This window comes from Mesoplodon densirostris, chromosome 13 (assembly GCF_025265405.1).
Source record: "Mesoplodon densirostris isolate mMesDen1 chromosome 13, mMesDen1 primary haplotype, whole genome shotgun sequence".
NCBI lineage: Eukaryota > Metazoa > Chordata > Mammalia > Artiodactyla > Ziphiidae > Mesoplodon > Mesoplodon densirostris.
In genome coordinates, this window is record NC_082673.1 from 89,763,057 (window position 1) to 89,779,470 (window position 16,414).

General features: G+C 47.1%; 1 protein-coding gene across 3 annotated transcripts in view; it reads right to left on the reverse strand.

The window, feature by feature from the left end:
- TRAPPC9 (trafficking protein particle complex subunit 9) overlaps positions 1 to 16,414 on the reverse strand; it is a 515,472-nt gene that overhangs the window by 369,814 nt on the left and 129,244 nt on the right. For all 3 annotated transcript variants that reach the window (XM_060116028.1, XM_060116029.1, XM_060116027.1), the window contains 2 exons: positions 13,494 to 13,626; positions 10,846 to 11,009 (listed from right to left, as the gene is read on the reverse strand). In XM_060116028.1, coding sequence (XP_059972011.1) covers positions 10,846 to 11,009; positions 13,494 to 13,626 — 297 coding nt within the window. The remainder of the gene's footprint in view (positions 1 to 10,845; positions 11,010 to 13,493; positions 13,627 to 16,414) is intronic.

Sequence of the window (16,414 nt, forward strand, 5' to 3'; positions counted from 1 at the left end):
CATGAGGCAGGAGCCTCATCTGATTAAGTTTTACAAACTGACCTGACCTCTAGCCCTGCCGGATATATTACTCTCTGGGTATTCTGCCATCATCCGACTCCACAACGGAAGTTACTGCCTTCCCTCCCAAAGCACTAATGGTACCAAAATCCTCTCGATGACCCAGTGACTCACATTCTATAAGTATGTGTGAACCAGGTTAATACATTCTTTGTCTTTATTTTTCAATCCCACAGATTAATTTAGGATAGAAAGGTATATGACATACCAGGTGACACGAAGCCAGGGTAGAAAACCGTTCGGGCCCTGCTTGCTGGAAGCCCAGATCCCAAAGCCCCAGGACTATAGCAGTGCGTGCTAACTTCTTTAAACAGCCTCTCCATCTGCCAGAGCAGCTCTGGCCAACCTTTCTATGAAATGGCAATACCGGCCAAGATACGGGGGCCCCACAAAGGCCCCCCTCCCAAAGCTTCTATTGGGCCACTTCTGAAACCCAGGCACCAAGACCCGGGCTCTCATTCAGTTCTGTTCCCGTGGACGGGCAGAAACTAGGTGAGGGCTCTCAGCGCACCTCCTGCTGCACCAGCGCACGTGGGTCCTGACAGGACTGAAACGCGTGGGAAGAACAGTCCGGGCTCACCCCGGCCTCTCCTCCCCTTCCCCACGTTCACCCGCTGTGCCCCTACTCCCACCCACACGTGCTGCCCCCTCTGCCGGGAGTGCCTGGCCCACTGACCCCGTGCGGCACTGCCACCTCCTCCCAGCTCTCCTCTGCTTGTCCTCACCCAAACGTGCAGGCGGGATGTGGCACGGACACTGCACGAGACATTGAAGAAACTGAGTCTTTTTTCCCCAAGACATTTGTACACTTTGACCGTGCTAAGAAGGTAAAAAAACGCTTTTTTACGAGATTTATTTTTTCAGTTTTGCCCTGTATTGCCACAAAGCTTGTGTGTGTGTGTTTTTGTTTGTTTGTTTTTTGCGGTACGCGGGCCTCTCACCGCGGCGGCCCCTCCCGCTGCGGAGCACGGGCTCCGGACGCACAGGCCCAGCGGCCGCGGCTCACGGGCCCAGCCGCTCGGCGGCACGTGGGATCCTCCCGGACCGGGGCACGAACCCGCGCTCCCTGCATCGGCAGGCGGACTCTCAACCACTGCGCCACCAGGGAAGCCCTGTGTGTGTGTGTGTTTTTAAGAATTACATAAAAATGCCATAACACAAGCGAGTCGAAAAAAGACCAGGCCGAGAAAGTCAGAAAACTCGACAGGGAGGGTGTAACTCTTACCGTTAACTCCTTCTCAGGCCCTCAGCGGGCTCCTTAGCGAGCCCCCTGGGTCCTGAGAATCGATCGGCTAACAGGTTCCCCTGGGCGGCCAGGGACAGAGGAGCCAGCAAGCCCCCCACTGCAGAGCTGCCCACGGCCTCCCAGGCGCTTCTCACCATCTCACCTCTTCTGCTTTTGTTCGCTGTGTGATGCGCAGGGTTTCACGCCAGAACACCCTTGCTCATCCGGGGGATCGTTAAATTTCACCATTCCAGGAAAAATTTGAGAGCAAAGAGAAAGCTAAGATGGCTTCTGAACAGCTCAAGGAGAGATCAACCCAGGAAACGTGGACCCAGGCACCTGCCTGCCTCAGGCGGGGCGTGAGTTTGTGTATTTCAAGTCGGCCCTGCCCAAGCTGAGTGCTGGCTTCCCAGCCCCACAGACACTCCCCTGGTGCAGCTATGGCAAAGCAAAAGCAGCAGCTCATTTCCCCCACTTAAAGGGAAGGGAACGTAGCAGGTACCCATCACCCACCACGTGCCAGGCACTGTGCTGGGCACCCCAGAAGCACTACCACTCCTTCTGGAATCACCAGACGAGAGCAGGGCTGGGTCAGGGGTGCCCAGGCTGCAACGCTAACCTGCAAGCACTCAGTGGCCTGCTCAGGGCAGCCACGCAGGGTCACTAACAGCAAGGGGCTGGGAGCCAAACCCGTCTGACTCCAAAACCCATCTCTCACGTCACCGGCTGAAGAGAGGCCATGCTACCACCTGCCCTGACAGAGGGAATAGCAGAGCAACAGGAAAGGGTCAAGGGCAGCAAACAAGCCACCTGGCACCGCGCTGGCTGCTCCCGCTACGTGCGCAGGCAAAAGGCACAGCTCAAGAAGAGACCTGAAAACTGCCACCCAACCCCCGCCCCCAGCCCCAGAAAAGGCCAGTAGCTAAATAAGGTTCAAAGTCCTGTGTTCAGTACCCCACTGCCTCCAAGCTTAGGGTATACTCAGAAGGGGTGCTAGCTGCACTGCTTATTTCTGTATTAAGTTCTGTGGCTTAAGAGTGACACATTCAGACAACAGGCAAGTCCACCCGCGAGGAACAGCTTATTCACCTTCTGTGGCCAAACAACTAAGGTATTTATAACTAAGTAACGACACAGAGGAGTTCACAGTGCTCGGACTCTCCTCCAGCTGCAGCAGGACAGAAAGCTGAATAGCTTCATTGTCGGATTTAATATGTTTTTACGCCTCAAAAGTGGGCCTTTCTGGTTCTTTCCTTCATTGCTGTGCTACAAAATGGCAAGTCCAGAGGGGCTTTTCAAAATCCTATATAATGATAAGCTATCAGGAATAACAAGATAAACATAAACCAAGAGGGTAGCATATGTCACTAATTTTCCCCCCTGTGGAATTTCGTTTCAGAAATAATAGTCATTATTTTAATGCTAGAGTTGAGTTTCATGCAGGCAAGTCAAACTGGTTATGTGACACTGACACTACCAGAGGAGTCGTGACTGCTGGTGACCTTCAACATCTGAGGACCTTTCATTTATGTCTCTAATGGCAGAGACTTTGCCACAATGCTGATGAGAGCAGGAAGCAGCAGGGAACGGCACCTCAGTCAAAACACGTATGAGCTGTTCATTATACCCACATGGAGCTGTTGCTTTCTGTCAAAAAATTAAGCTGGAAGTATAAAGAAATCAAGGGGTGTGTATATGTACACAGGTATGTGTATACTTGTGTTTGTACACACACTCACGGGTGTCTCAGAAGATTTGCTGAAAAGCAAATACAATAAATTCATCTCAATTTGGGCTTAATTATAATAAAATTCATGATGACTTAAGTAAAGGCAGAAGTTTGGCTCTTGGACAACCTACAAATAAAGACGTGTTCACACACAGACTGTAATTAGAATCCCTCCATGACATGGGCGGATGATCCTTGTCCTGATGGGGTGGATTGTAAATGCTCAGCTCCAGCTCAGGAGCTTGTGATGGGGGAACACACATGCCCCATAAGTGCCCAGAGGGCAGTTCAGACCCCTGAGAGGCCCACAAAGGTCTGTGTGACTCTTAAGTGTCCCTGATCCCTACCATATACTGCAAATGCAAAAGGATTTTTTTCTTTTTTTTTTAACATCTTTATTGGAGTATAACTGCTTTACAATGGTGTGTTAATTTCTGCTGTATAACAGAGTGAATCAGCTATACATATACATATATCCCCATATCTCCTCTCTCTTATGTCTCCCTCCCACCCTCCCTACCCCATCCCTCTAGGTGGACACAAAGCACTGAGCTGATCTCCCTGTGCTATGCGGCTGCTTCCCACTAGCTATCTATTTTACATTTGGTAGTGTATATATATCCATGCCACTCTCTCACTTCGTCCCAGCTTCCCCTTCCCCCTCCCCAGGTCCTCAAGTCCATTCTCTACATCTGCATCTTTATTCCTGTCCTGCCCCTAGGTTCTTCAGAACCTTTTTTTTATTATTATTCCATATATATGTGTTAGCATACGGTATTTGTTTTTCTCTTTCTGACTTACTTCACTCCATGAGTCTGTAAGAGCAGAGATTAGAACAAGACAGGAAAGCAAGGAAGATGGAGGAGAAAAACACAACAGGGAGACAGCCTCATCCACCAGAGGGCAGACAGCAGAAGCAAGAAGAACTACAATCCTGCAGCCTGTGGAACAAAAACCACATTCACAGAAAGACAGACAAGATGAAAAGGCAGAGAGCTATGTACCAGATGAAGGAACAAGATAAAACCCCAGAAAAACAACCAAACGAAGTGGAGATAGGCAACCTTCCAGAAAAAGAATTCAGAATAATGATAGTGAAGATGATCCAGGACCTCGGAAAAAGAATGGAGGCAAAGATCGAGAAGATGCAAGAAATGTTTAACAAAGACCTAGAAGAATTAAAGAACAAACAAACAGAGATGAACAATACAATAACTGAAATGAAAAATACACTAGAAGGAAATCAATAGCAGAATAACTGAGGCAAAAGAACGGATAAGTGACCTGGAAGACAGAATGGTGGAATTCACTGCTATGAATGAAAAGAAATGAAGACAGCTTAAGAGACCTCTGGGACAACATTAAATGTAACAACATTCACATTATAGGGGTCCCAGAAGGAGAAGAGAGAGAGAAAGGACCCGAGAAAATATTTGAAGAGATTATAATCGAAAACTTCCCTAACATGGGAAAGGAAATAGCCACCCAAGTCCAGGAAGCCCAGCGAGTCCCATACAGGATAAACCCAAGGAGAAACACGCTAAGACACACAGTAATCAAATTGGCAAAATTTAAAGACAAAGGAAAATTATTGAAAGCAGCAAGGGAAAAACAACAAACAACATACAAGGGAACTCCCATAAGGTTAACAGCTGATTTCTCAGCAGAAACTCTACAAGCCAGAAGGGAGTGGCATGACATATTTAAAGTAATGAAACTGAAGAACCTACAATCAAGATTACTCTACCCGGCGAGGATCTCATTCAGATTCGATGGAGAAATCAAAAGCTTTACAGACAAGCAAAAGCTAAGAGAATTCAGCACCACCAAGCCAGCTCTACAACAAATGCTAAAGGAACTTCTCTAAGTGGGAAACACAAGAGAAGAAAAGGACCTACAAAAACAAACCCAAACGAAAATGGTCATAGGAACATACATATCGGTAATTACCTAGGGACACATACAGACTGGAAGTGAAGGGATGGAAAAAGATATTGCATGCAAATGGAAATCAAAAGAAAGCTGGAGTAGCAATACTCATATCAGATAAAATAGACTTTAAAATAAAGAATGTTACAAGAGACAAGGAAGGACAGTACATAATGATAAAGGGATCAATCCAAGAAGAAGATATAACAATTATAAATATATATGCACCCAACAAAGGAGCACCTCAATACATAAGGCAACTGCTAACAGCTATAAAAGAGGAAATCGACAGTGACACAATAATAGTGGGGGACTTTGACATCTCACTTACACCAATGGACAGGTCATCCAAACAGAAAATTACTAAGGAAACATAAGCTTTAAATGACACAATAGACCAGATAGATTTAATTGATATTTACAGGACATTCCATCCAAAAACAGCAGATTACACTTTCTTCTCAAGTGTGCACAGAACATTCTCCAGGATAGATTACATCTTGGGTCACAAATCAAGCCTCAGTAAATTTAAGAAAATTGAAATCATATCAAGCATCTTTTTTGACCACAACGCTATGAGATTAGAAATGAATTACAGGGAAAAAAACGTAAAAAACACAAACACATGGTGGCTAAACAATACATTACTAAATAACCAAGAGATCACTGAAGAAATCAAAGAGGAAATCAGAAAATACCTAGAGACAAATGACAATGAAAACACGACAATCCAAAACCTATGGGATGCAGCAAAAGCAGTTCTAAGAGGGAAGTTTATAGCAATACAAGCCTACCTCAAGAAACAAGAAAAGTCTCAAATAAACAATCTAACCTTACACCTAAAGGAACTAGAGAAAGAAGAACAAAGAAAACCCAAAGTTAGCAGAAGGAAAGAAATCATAAAGATCAGATCAGAAATAAATAAAATAGAAACAAAGAAAACAATAGCAAAGATCAATAAAACTAAAAGCTGGTTCTTTGAGAAGATAAACAAAATTGATAAACCCTTAGCCAGACTCATCAAGAAAAAGAGGGAGAGGACTCAAATCAATAAAATTGGAAGTGAAAAAGGAGAAGTTAAAACAGACACTGCAGACAAAGCATCCTAAGAGACTACTACAAGCAACTCTATGCCAATAAAATGGACAACCTGGAAGAAATGGACAAATTCTTAGAAAGGTATAACCTTCCAAGACTGAACCAGGAAGAAACAGAAAATATGAACAGATGGATCACAAGTAATGAAATTGAAACTGTGATTAAAAATCTTCCAACAGGGGCTTCCCTGGTGGCGCAGTGGTTAAGAGTCGATGCAGGGGACACGGGTTCGTGTCCCGGTCCAGGAAGATCCCACATGCCACGGAGCGGCTGGGCCCGTGAGCCATGGCTGCTGAGCCTGCACGTCCGGAGCCTATGCTCCACAACGGGAGAGGCCACAACAGTGAGAGGCCCGCGTACCACAAAAAAAAAAATAAATAAAAAATAATAATAATCTTCCAACAAACAAAAATCCAGGACCAGATGGCTTCACAGGTGAATTCTATCAAACATTTAGAGAAGAGCTAACCCCCATCTTTCTCAAACCCTTCCAAAAAATTGCAGAGGAAGGAACAGTCCCAAACTCATTGTATGAGGCCACCATCACCCTGATACAAAAACCAGACAAAGATGCTACAAAAAAAGAAAATTACAGACCAATATCACTGATGAATATAGACTCAAAAATCATCAACAAAATACTAGGAAACAGAATCCAACAACACATTAAAAGGATCATACACCATGATCAAGTGGGATTTATCCCAGGGATGCAAGGATTCTTCAATATACTCAAATCAATCAATGTGATACACCATATAAACAAATTGAAGAAGAAAAACCATATGAGCATCTCAACAGATGCAGAAAAAGCGTTTGACAAAATTCAACACCAATTTATGATAAAAACTCTCCCGAAAGTGGGCATAGAGGGAACCTACCTCAACATAATAAAGGCCATATATGACAAACCCACAGCCAACATCATTAAAAAAAAAAAAAAAAAAAAAACAGGAAACTTTTCTTTATCTGAAGAAAAGGGGGTCAATCAGAGGGGAGTGAGGGCGTGACCAGAGACCTGCGAGGGCCCCTGATGGGCGGCAGGAAGAGGAGGGGAAGACATGGGGCTCGCAGGCAGGCCTCCCACGTGGCCAAGGCCCCACGCACGCAGACCACCTGCAGGCAGAACACACCGAGAGCAGTCAGCACCCTCGGAGCAGGCAAGACGTGGGCACTTCATGCTCAGGGTCATCCTCAGCGCTCCTGCGTCCTGCATTAACACGCCAGCCGCGCAACAACCTGTGTGGTGGAAACTTGCGCTGGGTTCACTCAGCATCTCCTCTGTGACAAGCACTGTTCTTAGTTCCCGGGCCCTGGCGCTGCAGCAGTGAGGTAAACAGACCACCCCTACCCCAGAAAGACCTCTAATGAGAAAAAACTACCTGAAATACCACTCAGCTGGCATGTGGTGAGTGCTAGAGAGTAAAAGTTATTATTACTGCTGAGACATAAAATAACCCTAACAGCGCTACAAAGAAAATAACACGGACCCCGGAGGAGGGAGCGTTTAATTCCCTGTGGAAGAGCTTCACAAGGAGCTCACTCATGTTCCCGGTTTAAGACATTTTCCCATCTTCACATTTATATTACATCATTTATTGATACTGACAGCTTTTTGGTACTGTAGAATATAAGTGACAGGAATTACTCCCTTTGTATATTTTGGAAGCAGATGGTTTATTTTCATTAATTTAATTCCACATGTAAATGCATGGCAGCTCGGGATGAGAATTAAAAAAAGAACGACAGCTTTAATTTTTCACTTGCACACGTGCTGTTTTGAATGGCCGGCCCGTGCTATACATGATGGAACCAGCTGTGTGATCCCAGATACGTCATTTAACCTCTTCGGCCTTCACCTTCCCTATCCATAGAGTGAGGGTAATAATACTTGACCCCCTGCCCTCGAAGAGGCTAAATTGAGAGCTGGGCGAGAAGGTGACTGCTGATAGTGTTGGAAGGACCCAGCCCCGGAGGCTTCTCCAGGGATTCTGTCCGGTTCCCACGAGCGTTTCCAACTTCCCACATCACTGCCAGTAAACGATGACCAAGGGCTGACCAGGTAAATACGGAGACTGGCCACCTCTCAGGTTGGGCAGGGATTGGCTGGAAAGGGCCATGAGAGGATTTTCTGAGGTGATGAGAATGGTCTGTGATATATCTTGATAAGAGTTTGGGTGACACATGTACTTGTCAAAACTTATCAAATGGTAACTTAAGGTTTGTGTATTTCACCTCATATACTTTTTACCAAAGAAAAGTAAACAAACTTTGAAGTCTAATTAATGATATGCATGCTAAAGTATTAATGGGTAAAATGCACAGAAATCTGCAACTTATTTTGAACGACGCAAAAAAAACAAGATGGATCAAGATGGATAGGAGGCTAGATAGCCAAACATTATAGAACCTAGACGGTGGGTCTGCAGTGTTCGCTGTAAAATTCTCTCCACTCTTCCGTATGTTTGAATATTTTTATAATGAAAGGTTGGAGAGGGAGGGAATGGCGGATACAAAGAATAAGTTCCAGAAGAGTTCAAAAGCGTAAGAACACCAAAGGTAGGGGAACGCACTCGCTGCCTTTGAGAGACTCGCACCTGGTTGGAGGGAGACCAGAACACAAGCAATGACAACTCGGAGTGAAAGGGGCTCCTCAGAAGTCACCCGGGCCTCTGAGACAACAAAGGGGGGCCCCAGTCACCCAGTCTAGGAAGGCTTCCCAGAGTGACCACGAAGCAGAAACCCCAGAATATGTTAACTGCAGAAGAGGAGGCAAAGGCAGGAACAGAAGTTAGCAAGTCGGCTCCTAGTGAGAGGAGATGGTTTAGCCTCAAGTTTAGAGAGACAGCACGAACGTCCAGGAAACTGAAACTAGTTCCTAGCGGTCAACGCGACGAGAGTTTAGGGGAGAGGTGGCCGAGGCCGAGGCTGAAGCTTGGGGCAGAGGCCAGGGATGCGGGGCCTGGGGCGCAGAGGCAGCAGGGGTCTCCAAAGGAGGACCCTGAGGATCTGTGCTTCGGAAAGAAGAAGCAAGTCTGTAATGAATAATGGACACGTGGTTACCATTTGGGTTTATTTGAGAAAAGGAAGAGATATTTTCCAGTTGCTAAGCTGTGAAGGCAAGGTAACTCACAGGAGATGTGAAAATTTTTACCATTATGTACTCTGCAATTTTCTGTCATTCAATGTTAGTTCGCTTGTTCAAACATCAACCAACCCCTTTAACCATTTAATTAACTTCAGAATACCAGATGAAGGATTTCATGTCAGGGAGGCATTTTCTACCTAATCCATATGTGTTTGCTCCTGAAAATAGGAGAGAAAGAGAAGAAAGGATGCAATTAAGGTAGGATCATCAAAATTCCCCAAAGACTCAGAGACACAAAACGCAATGACCATAAAAGAAAAGAATGATTAGGTGAACCATACTAAAATGAAGAACTTCTGTCTATCCAAGGACATGGCTGAGAGAGCGTAAAGGCAGCCGGGTAGAGCAGGAGGGGATATTCACACCACACCGTTCCAGCAAAGAACTTACACTCAGGATCAAAGACACCCTGCAAGTCAGGAGAGAGGGGCAGACAGAGACAGTGAAAGAGACAGAGAGAAACAGAGACAGAGAGAAGGCAGAACACCCACTGGGAAAAAAAGGACAAAGTGCTGGTACGACAAAGGACCTGAGTATCCAAAACCACATGAAAGGTGTTCAACTTCGCTGGTCATCAGGGAAATAAAAATTAAACCCTGGTGTTAGAGCATTACACCCCACCTCCCTACTGTGGACAAAATGACTACGATGCCACAGGGCAGAGGGGACTTGGGGCAGCCGTCACTCTCACACGATGACTGTGTAACTGGACTTTGGAAAAGTAGTTCTGAAGCCGAATGCCTGTGGCCCCATGGCCCAGCATCTGATCCTGGAGACCCTCACGGAGATGGCGGCCTCGGCCCACCAGTGCCAGGAGCCCCGGGACAGCAGCGTCCTCAGCAGCGCCCAGGTGCACCCAAGCTCCCACTGGATGCCTGGCTCACCACACTCCTACGTCAAAAGCGTGTAAACACCCTGAAATCCCACCAGCTTGCTCTCCCTGTTTTGCCTTTGTCTTTGGTCTCCACAGACAGTATAATTTCTCTAACTTTATTAAATGACCTGACTTTATTGTCACTTACTACTCTCGATGCCCTCCCCCCACCACACACAATATATCCCCCCTTTGATCAGTACCACTCACTAACCACAAGCAGACCAGGTCCTCTGCCACACGCTGCCTCACTTAATTCTTAGAACAACTTTTCATGGTAAGGACCACCTCCCCTGATTACCCAGGAGGAAGCTGAGGCATGTGAAGGACAAACAGCAAGTAAACAGTGAAGCCAAAGTTTAACGCAGGTCTTATGACACCCAAGCTACGTGTGCCTTAGAACTAGGAAACAGAATCTGTCTTTAAGAGGGAGTGCACAGGCTCTAAGTGTTGAACCCACAGAAGACACTGGGCTGGATGGATGGATCCTAGATGGTAATGCTCCTGAACCTGCAAATGCTTCTCTTCGTTCATTCATTCCAGGATACGCTTCCCGAGACCTGATCATTGTTAAAAGCACAGGGGATATGAAGGTGCATCCTGTGCTCCATTATCTTCCTTTGCGTGTTCTTCACGCATGATTAGGACAAAAATTTCACAGTGGTGTCAAATTAAAAGTGGAAGAAATTTTTAGGCTTTCTGAATGCTGGTTATCTAACGTGTCTCTTCTGCAATTAGAAAAGATAAACATTTCTGGGGTCAAACCTACTTAAATTCCCTACCTTTGGTGGTGAGAATTTTTGAGGTGACTTCCAGTTTCTCCAGTGGTTCCATCCCAATATTTTCCAGTTTCACAACAAGGTGCTGAGTTTCTCCGTTGTAAAGCTGGACTGACACGTTAGTGGATATTTCGTCACCAGAGGAAGGTTGCAGTGAATGTGCAGACCTAAAATAATAATTATAATAAATTTTAGAAACAGAAAAAAACAAAGAAAACCAAGGGCATTTTAGAATGATTCACATCACCACACTTAAACATTTCAGAAACAGGGACTAGGGAGCCTTGGCTTTAACATGGAGTCAGTATCCAGCATCCAGGAACTCAGGGGCAAATTGCCACGTGGTGAGCTGAGCTCTGTCTACATGCAGACGTGCCCTGGGTCACTGACCTGTCATCCACGTGATCACTCTCACTGGGCCTTACTTTCTCAAGCGTGTGTGAAGCAAAAAAAATTCTTAATGATTGGATTATGGTGAGGACAAAAGTGAAACAATGAATTAATTCAAATGATCCGTGAGCATGCTGCTCTCTTTGAAAATTTTTTTAAATCTCATGCTCAGAAATGGCCTGGGGAAAATCCACTGATTTAAGAAGAAAACTTAAATGAACCATTCAAACGATAACATGGGAAGTGGAGGAAAATGAAGAAAAATGAAAAGTACATACAACAGCCTCCACATCACAGGTAAAATCGACGAGCAATGCTGGCAACTCCTGACGGGACCCAGGGAAGCTGGCGGGTCCTCGGCACTGGTCAGCTGGGGCCCTGGACCAGAGGCCCTGAGCCTCACCTGACGCTCCCTTGAGGCTCCGCACTCCAGCCCTGGTCTGAAGCTCCAGCCTGAGTCCTACTGACTGTCACTCAACCCACATGTTCATTACCCTGGTGTCTCCTTCCCAACCCACAGGCAGCAAACCCACTTCCGGACAAGGAGGGACCGGTGACCACAGGGAAAAGGCTCTAGAGGCACAGTGGAGACAAAAGCCAGCCAACAACGAGGCAGGTGCGTGTGTGGGAGGTGGGGTTAAAAAGCGCATCCAAACCGCATTTTCTGAAAATAACAGCATAAAGAATCGACATGGGGCTTCCCTGGTGGCGCAGTGGTTGAGAGTCCGCCTGCCGATGCAGGGGACACGGGTTCGTGCCCCGGTCTGGGAAGATCCCACATGCCGCGGAGCGGCTGGGCCCGTGAGCCATGGCCGCTGAGCCTGCGCATCCGGAGCCTGTGCTCCGCAACGGGAGAGGCCACAGCAGTGAGAGGCCCGCGTACCGCAAAAAAAAAAAAAAAAAAAAAAAAGAATCGACATGAATTCCTTTGCATTTTATACCTTTAAAGTTGTTCATGAGTCAAGAAATAAACTTTCTCTGTCAAGGAAGGAAAAGTGACTCCCGTCCTCACTATAAATGACTACTTTCCACATTTTAGCAGGTAGTCCTTCTCAAGTGAAAGCTGTTGGTAGTCCATTTGAATTTGCAGAGAAGGTGTTTAGGAAACCTAAAACACAGCCGACACAAATTACTCTGCCTCTCAAGCAAGAGGATGCCAGCCCCTCTGGTACGGCGGGAAAAGAAGGAGGGAGAAAGCAGAGAACCATGCAGCCTGGCCGCAGGCCTGGCGCGGACACAGGCGCTGACTGTCCCAGAGCACAGCGTCCCACCCATCAAAGCCCTGAGCTGGGATGAGACGAGGCTGGCACTGAGAAGGGGCCCATTAAATAAGTGACTGAGCTTTTGAAACATTTCAGAAAATACCAAGATACATTGTATAAAAACAGCCCAAAGGATAAACATTAAAGCATTATTCACATGAGCAAAAACTGAGACAATCTCAAATTCCAAAAGCAAGGAAATGAATGGTGATGAGATTCTGAGATACCTTTATGATGGAATTTTTTAAGCAATTAAAATAGAAAATTTTAGCTTATGTTATATGTTTATGCAAGAAGTAATCTATGGGCCTCCCTGGTGGCGCAAGTGGTTAAGAGTCCGCCTGCCGATGCAGGGGATACGGGTTCGTGCCCCGGTCTGGGAGGATCCCATATGCCGCGGAGCGGCTGGGCCCGTGAGCCATGGCCGCTGGGCCTGCGCATCCGGAGCCTGTGCTCCGCAACGGGAGAGGCCACAACAGTGAGAGGCCCACATACCGCAAAAAAAAAAAAAAAAAAAAAGAAGTAATCTATGATAGTATATAAAATGTAGTATGATCTCAACTATTCAAACATTTTTTTAATGGATAAACAGTGGAAGGAAACACCAGAAAGCATTAATAGTAATTCACTCTGAGATTTCCCTTTCTTCTTTATGCTTTCCTATAATGCTAAAGGAAAAAAAAAAAAGACTTTTTTAGAAGATAAGACTTTTTCTTAAGTTCTCTAAAACCTCAACTGTTTCTCACCAAAATTACGATTCCAAAGCCTAATTTCACATTTTGTTCTGATCTTGGTAAGAAACACTTCAACTATATTCCAGTTTGCTGAAAGCAGAGCACACTGCCTACTGGTTATCTCAAAGAAACCCTTCGCCTCTATTCTGGTCATAACGATCACAGGTTAACTCAGACTCTTGAGGCCACTGGAGAAGGTGTACTGAACAGCACTCCTAGGTGCCCCTCTTGTCAGCAAGCAGACCCAGTGCTGCGTGTGCTCTACCTGGGCAGAGACGTGCTGATCTGCAGTCTGGGCAGAGCAGGGATGACTTCCACCGTGGAGCCGCTGGTCTTTATTCCTGGGAGATTGTCCAGCAAACAGTCGCTAAAGACACCAAAGACCGTGGTGTGGTAACCTGGGGAAAAAACGCAAAGCTTCACCACCTGAAAAGCCTTCGTGAGACACCCACACCTCAAGGCAGCGCCGGGGTGACAGGAACGCAGGGTCCCTTTCCAACCTGAGTTGAGATTTAGGCCCCGTCGCCTGCCAGGCTCGCCCACAGCTCCCACACTCAACCCCAAGACCCTCAGTTTCCTTGAGCAGAGGTGCGAGCAGCACCTGCGTGCCCACTTCACAAGGCTGGCTGCGTCCAAGCGACGGTGTATAAACTATAAATCTCACAGAACTTAATAATTACTGTCTCATCCCTTTACCAATTTGCTTTTCAAATGTATCCATCTCTAAAATGAAAAGGATAGTTTGTATTCCTTTCCAGGACATAATGTAACTTAATAAGTATTTGAAAAAAATGATTCAAAATCTTCTGTTGAGACATGAAAGTTCAAGAGTCAATTATTGGTTTTACAGCTGTTATGTGATATGGCAAATCTGCTCAATGTGTACAAGTACTATAATATAAGATTAGCAAAATTGCCATAAAAAAACCCTCCATGGGTTAGATAAGCACTTGAAATTGTTTAAGCAAAGCTTTAAAATGGCTTTTGAAATTTTGAGATAATTATTATAAACAACATTCACTGTGTAACAAAATCAAATAATACTCGATGGCTAAATGCCTAGGGTGACAATTTTTCTGCATTCATATTAAGTGGCTACATACTCAACAAGAAGCAAGCTGGCACCTGATACAGCCAGGGGCCCTGATACAGCCTCATCAATGCTCCCCTTTACCTTCCGCCAGTTCCAACTGGCCGCTCAACTTAAAATAACTCCAATTCATGGCACCCACATTTCCTTTTTTTTAAAGTATGTTCTTTCTAAGACTCCTTTAAATTAACTTGCGAACAATTTTCCTCCCCAGAAACCCACAGCTGGCACAATGCCCTGTCATACTGTTCTTTCTATGAAACCTGATAGGATGTGGCTTTGTCTACGAAGCAACCTTTGTTTGCAGTTTCTTAATTAAAATCAATCATTTTCCTTTTCTCGCCCATTGCTGAAGGTGACTGCAAATAAACTGAAAATCTGATGACAATCCTGTGTGTTATGTCCAGTGATACTTCACACATAAGGCTCCCCAAACAATGGACACCAACCAGTCTGTCCCAGCGACCTCCTGTCACCGAGGCTTCACTACTCATCCGTGGACGTATTGGTCCTCGGCCATGTGTCACTCTGAACCAAGCCTTTCGGTCCTGGCTACTTCCTCTCTCATCTGTCTCCTCTGGTCTATTCCCAGCCACAGCTGGGGTCCGATGTCTGACATCTTCTCCCTGGGCTACGGCTGGAGCTTCCTAGTTGGTCTCCTTTCTCCAGTCCTGCCCGCCTGCAGCCCGTTCTCCAACACAGCAGCCTGGAGCAGCTCTGAACCGCCCGTCAGACGGTATCTCTCCTCTCTTCAAACAACGCAGCAGCCCACACTGCCCTCAGCAAGACTTATGAGGCCTTCCGGGTGGGCCCTCTGCCTGCCTTCCCAGCCTCATCACTCCACCCCTCTGCCTTAGACCAGTTAATTCTGAGGCCCCCTCCAGCTCCCTCTGCACCCTGTTCTCTCTTACCACCAGGTAGGTAAGAGCCTGGACCAGATGTTCTTCCTGCCTGCATCCCTCTTACTCCCCATCCCACTCATTTGGACAACCCCTAGTTCGCCTTCAAACCTCAGGGTCACTTGTCAGGAGAAGTCCTTCTCCGCCCACCTCCCATTCTGGGTCACCCCTCCCCCACTGCCCACAAGTCAGGGCTCAGCCCAGCTCAGCACTGCCTGCAACACACCCTCACCTAGGATGCTCGAGAGAGAGCACCTTTCCCAGTGAATGCTTGTTCTTTCAGCCACCAAATAGCTAAGAGCTACTACGTGCCAGGTGTGAGGATCCAGCCGGGCAAGACAGACGAGGCTGGCAAGGAAAAGGCCCACAAGCCACCGCGATCAGTGACGTGAAGGAGGGGCCCGATCCAGCAGAGGGAAGCTGAGGACGATCTCCAGGGGGAAAGGGAGACTGGGCTAGGCACTGGAGAAGCACCAGGGCCACCAAGTCTGGAGGCACGCCAACAGAAGGAAAGCATGGCGTGTTTCCAAGACAGGAGCCGCACGAGCCGGCAGAGGTGAGCAGGGCCCGATCACACGGGGCTCCACAGCCCTGGTGAGGCGTGGAGCCCTGATGGAAAGCGCACGGTGAAGGCGCTAAGACTTCCAGTCCAGAGATGACGTGACCAGACTTGCCCTGTGGAAAGGTCACGTGGCTGCAATATGGAGAGAGTGAGGGCAGACACACCAGTCCTGGTGCTTCTGTGACAAACTCTAGAAGAGGGTCCTGTTCTGCCAGACCAGAGCGGCTGTGGAGGTGGAGAGGGTGCGGATGACACGGTCAGTGCTGTGGGGGGTAGTGAGGAGGAGACAGGCGCAGGGAAGGATGACTCCCAGTGCCCAGGCAGGGCAACTGGCCAGACGGCAATGCCCTCACTGGGACGGGACCACAGCGGGACGGGGAGCTTGGGGGATGAGGTGATGGGCTCCGGTCTGGACATGCTGTATGTGACGTGCCCACGAGACAGCCAAGAAGATGGGTGGGAAGCGGCTGTATGTGCAGGTCCAGGAAAGGGGTCTGGACAGGAGACGTGGCCCTGGGAGTCAGCAGCATGGAGGTGGGACCTGAAGCCACGAAAGCAGATGGCTCTGATGGGACTGCCGAGAGAGAGCAGGTGGAGAAAGGTGGGGAGGAGAGGGGGTGGGGGAGGGAGGAGAG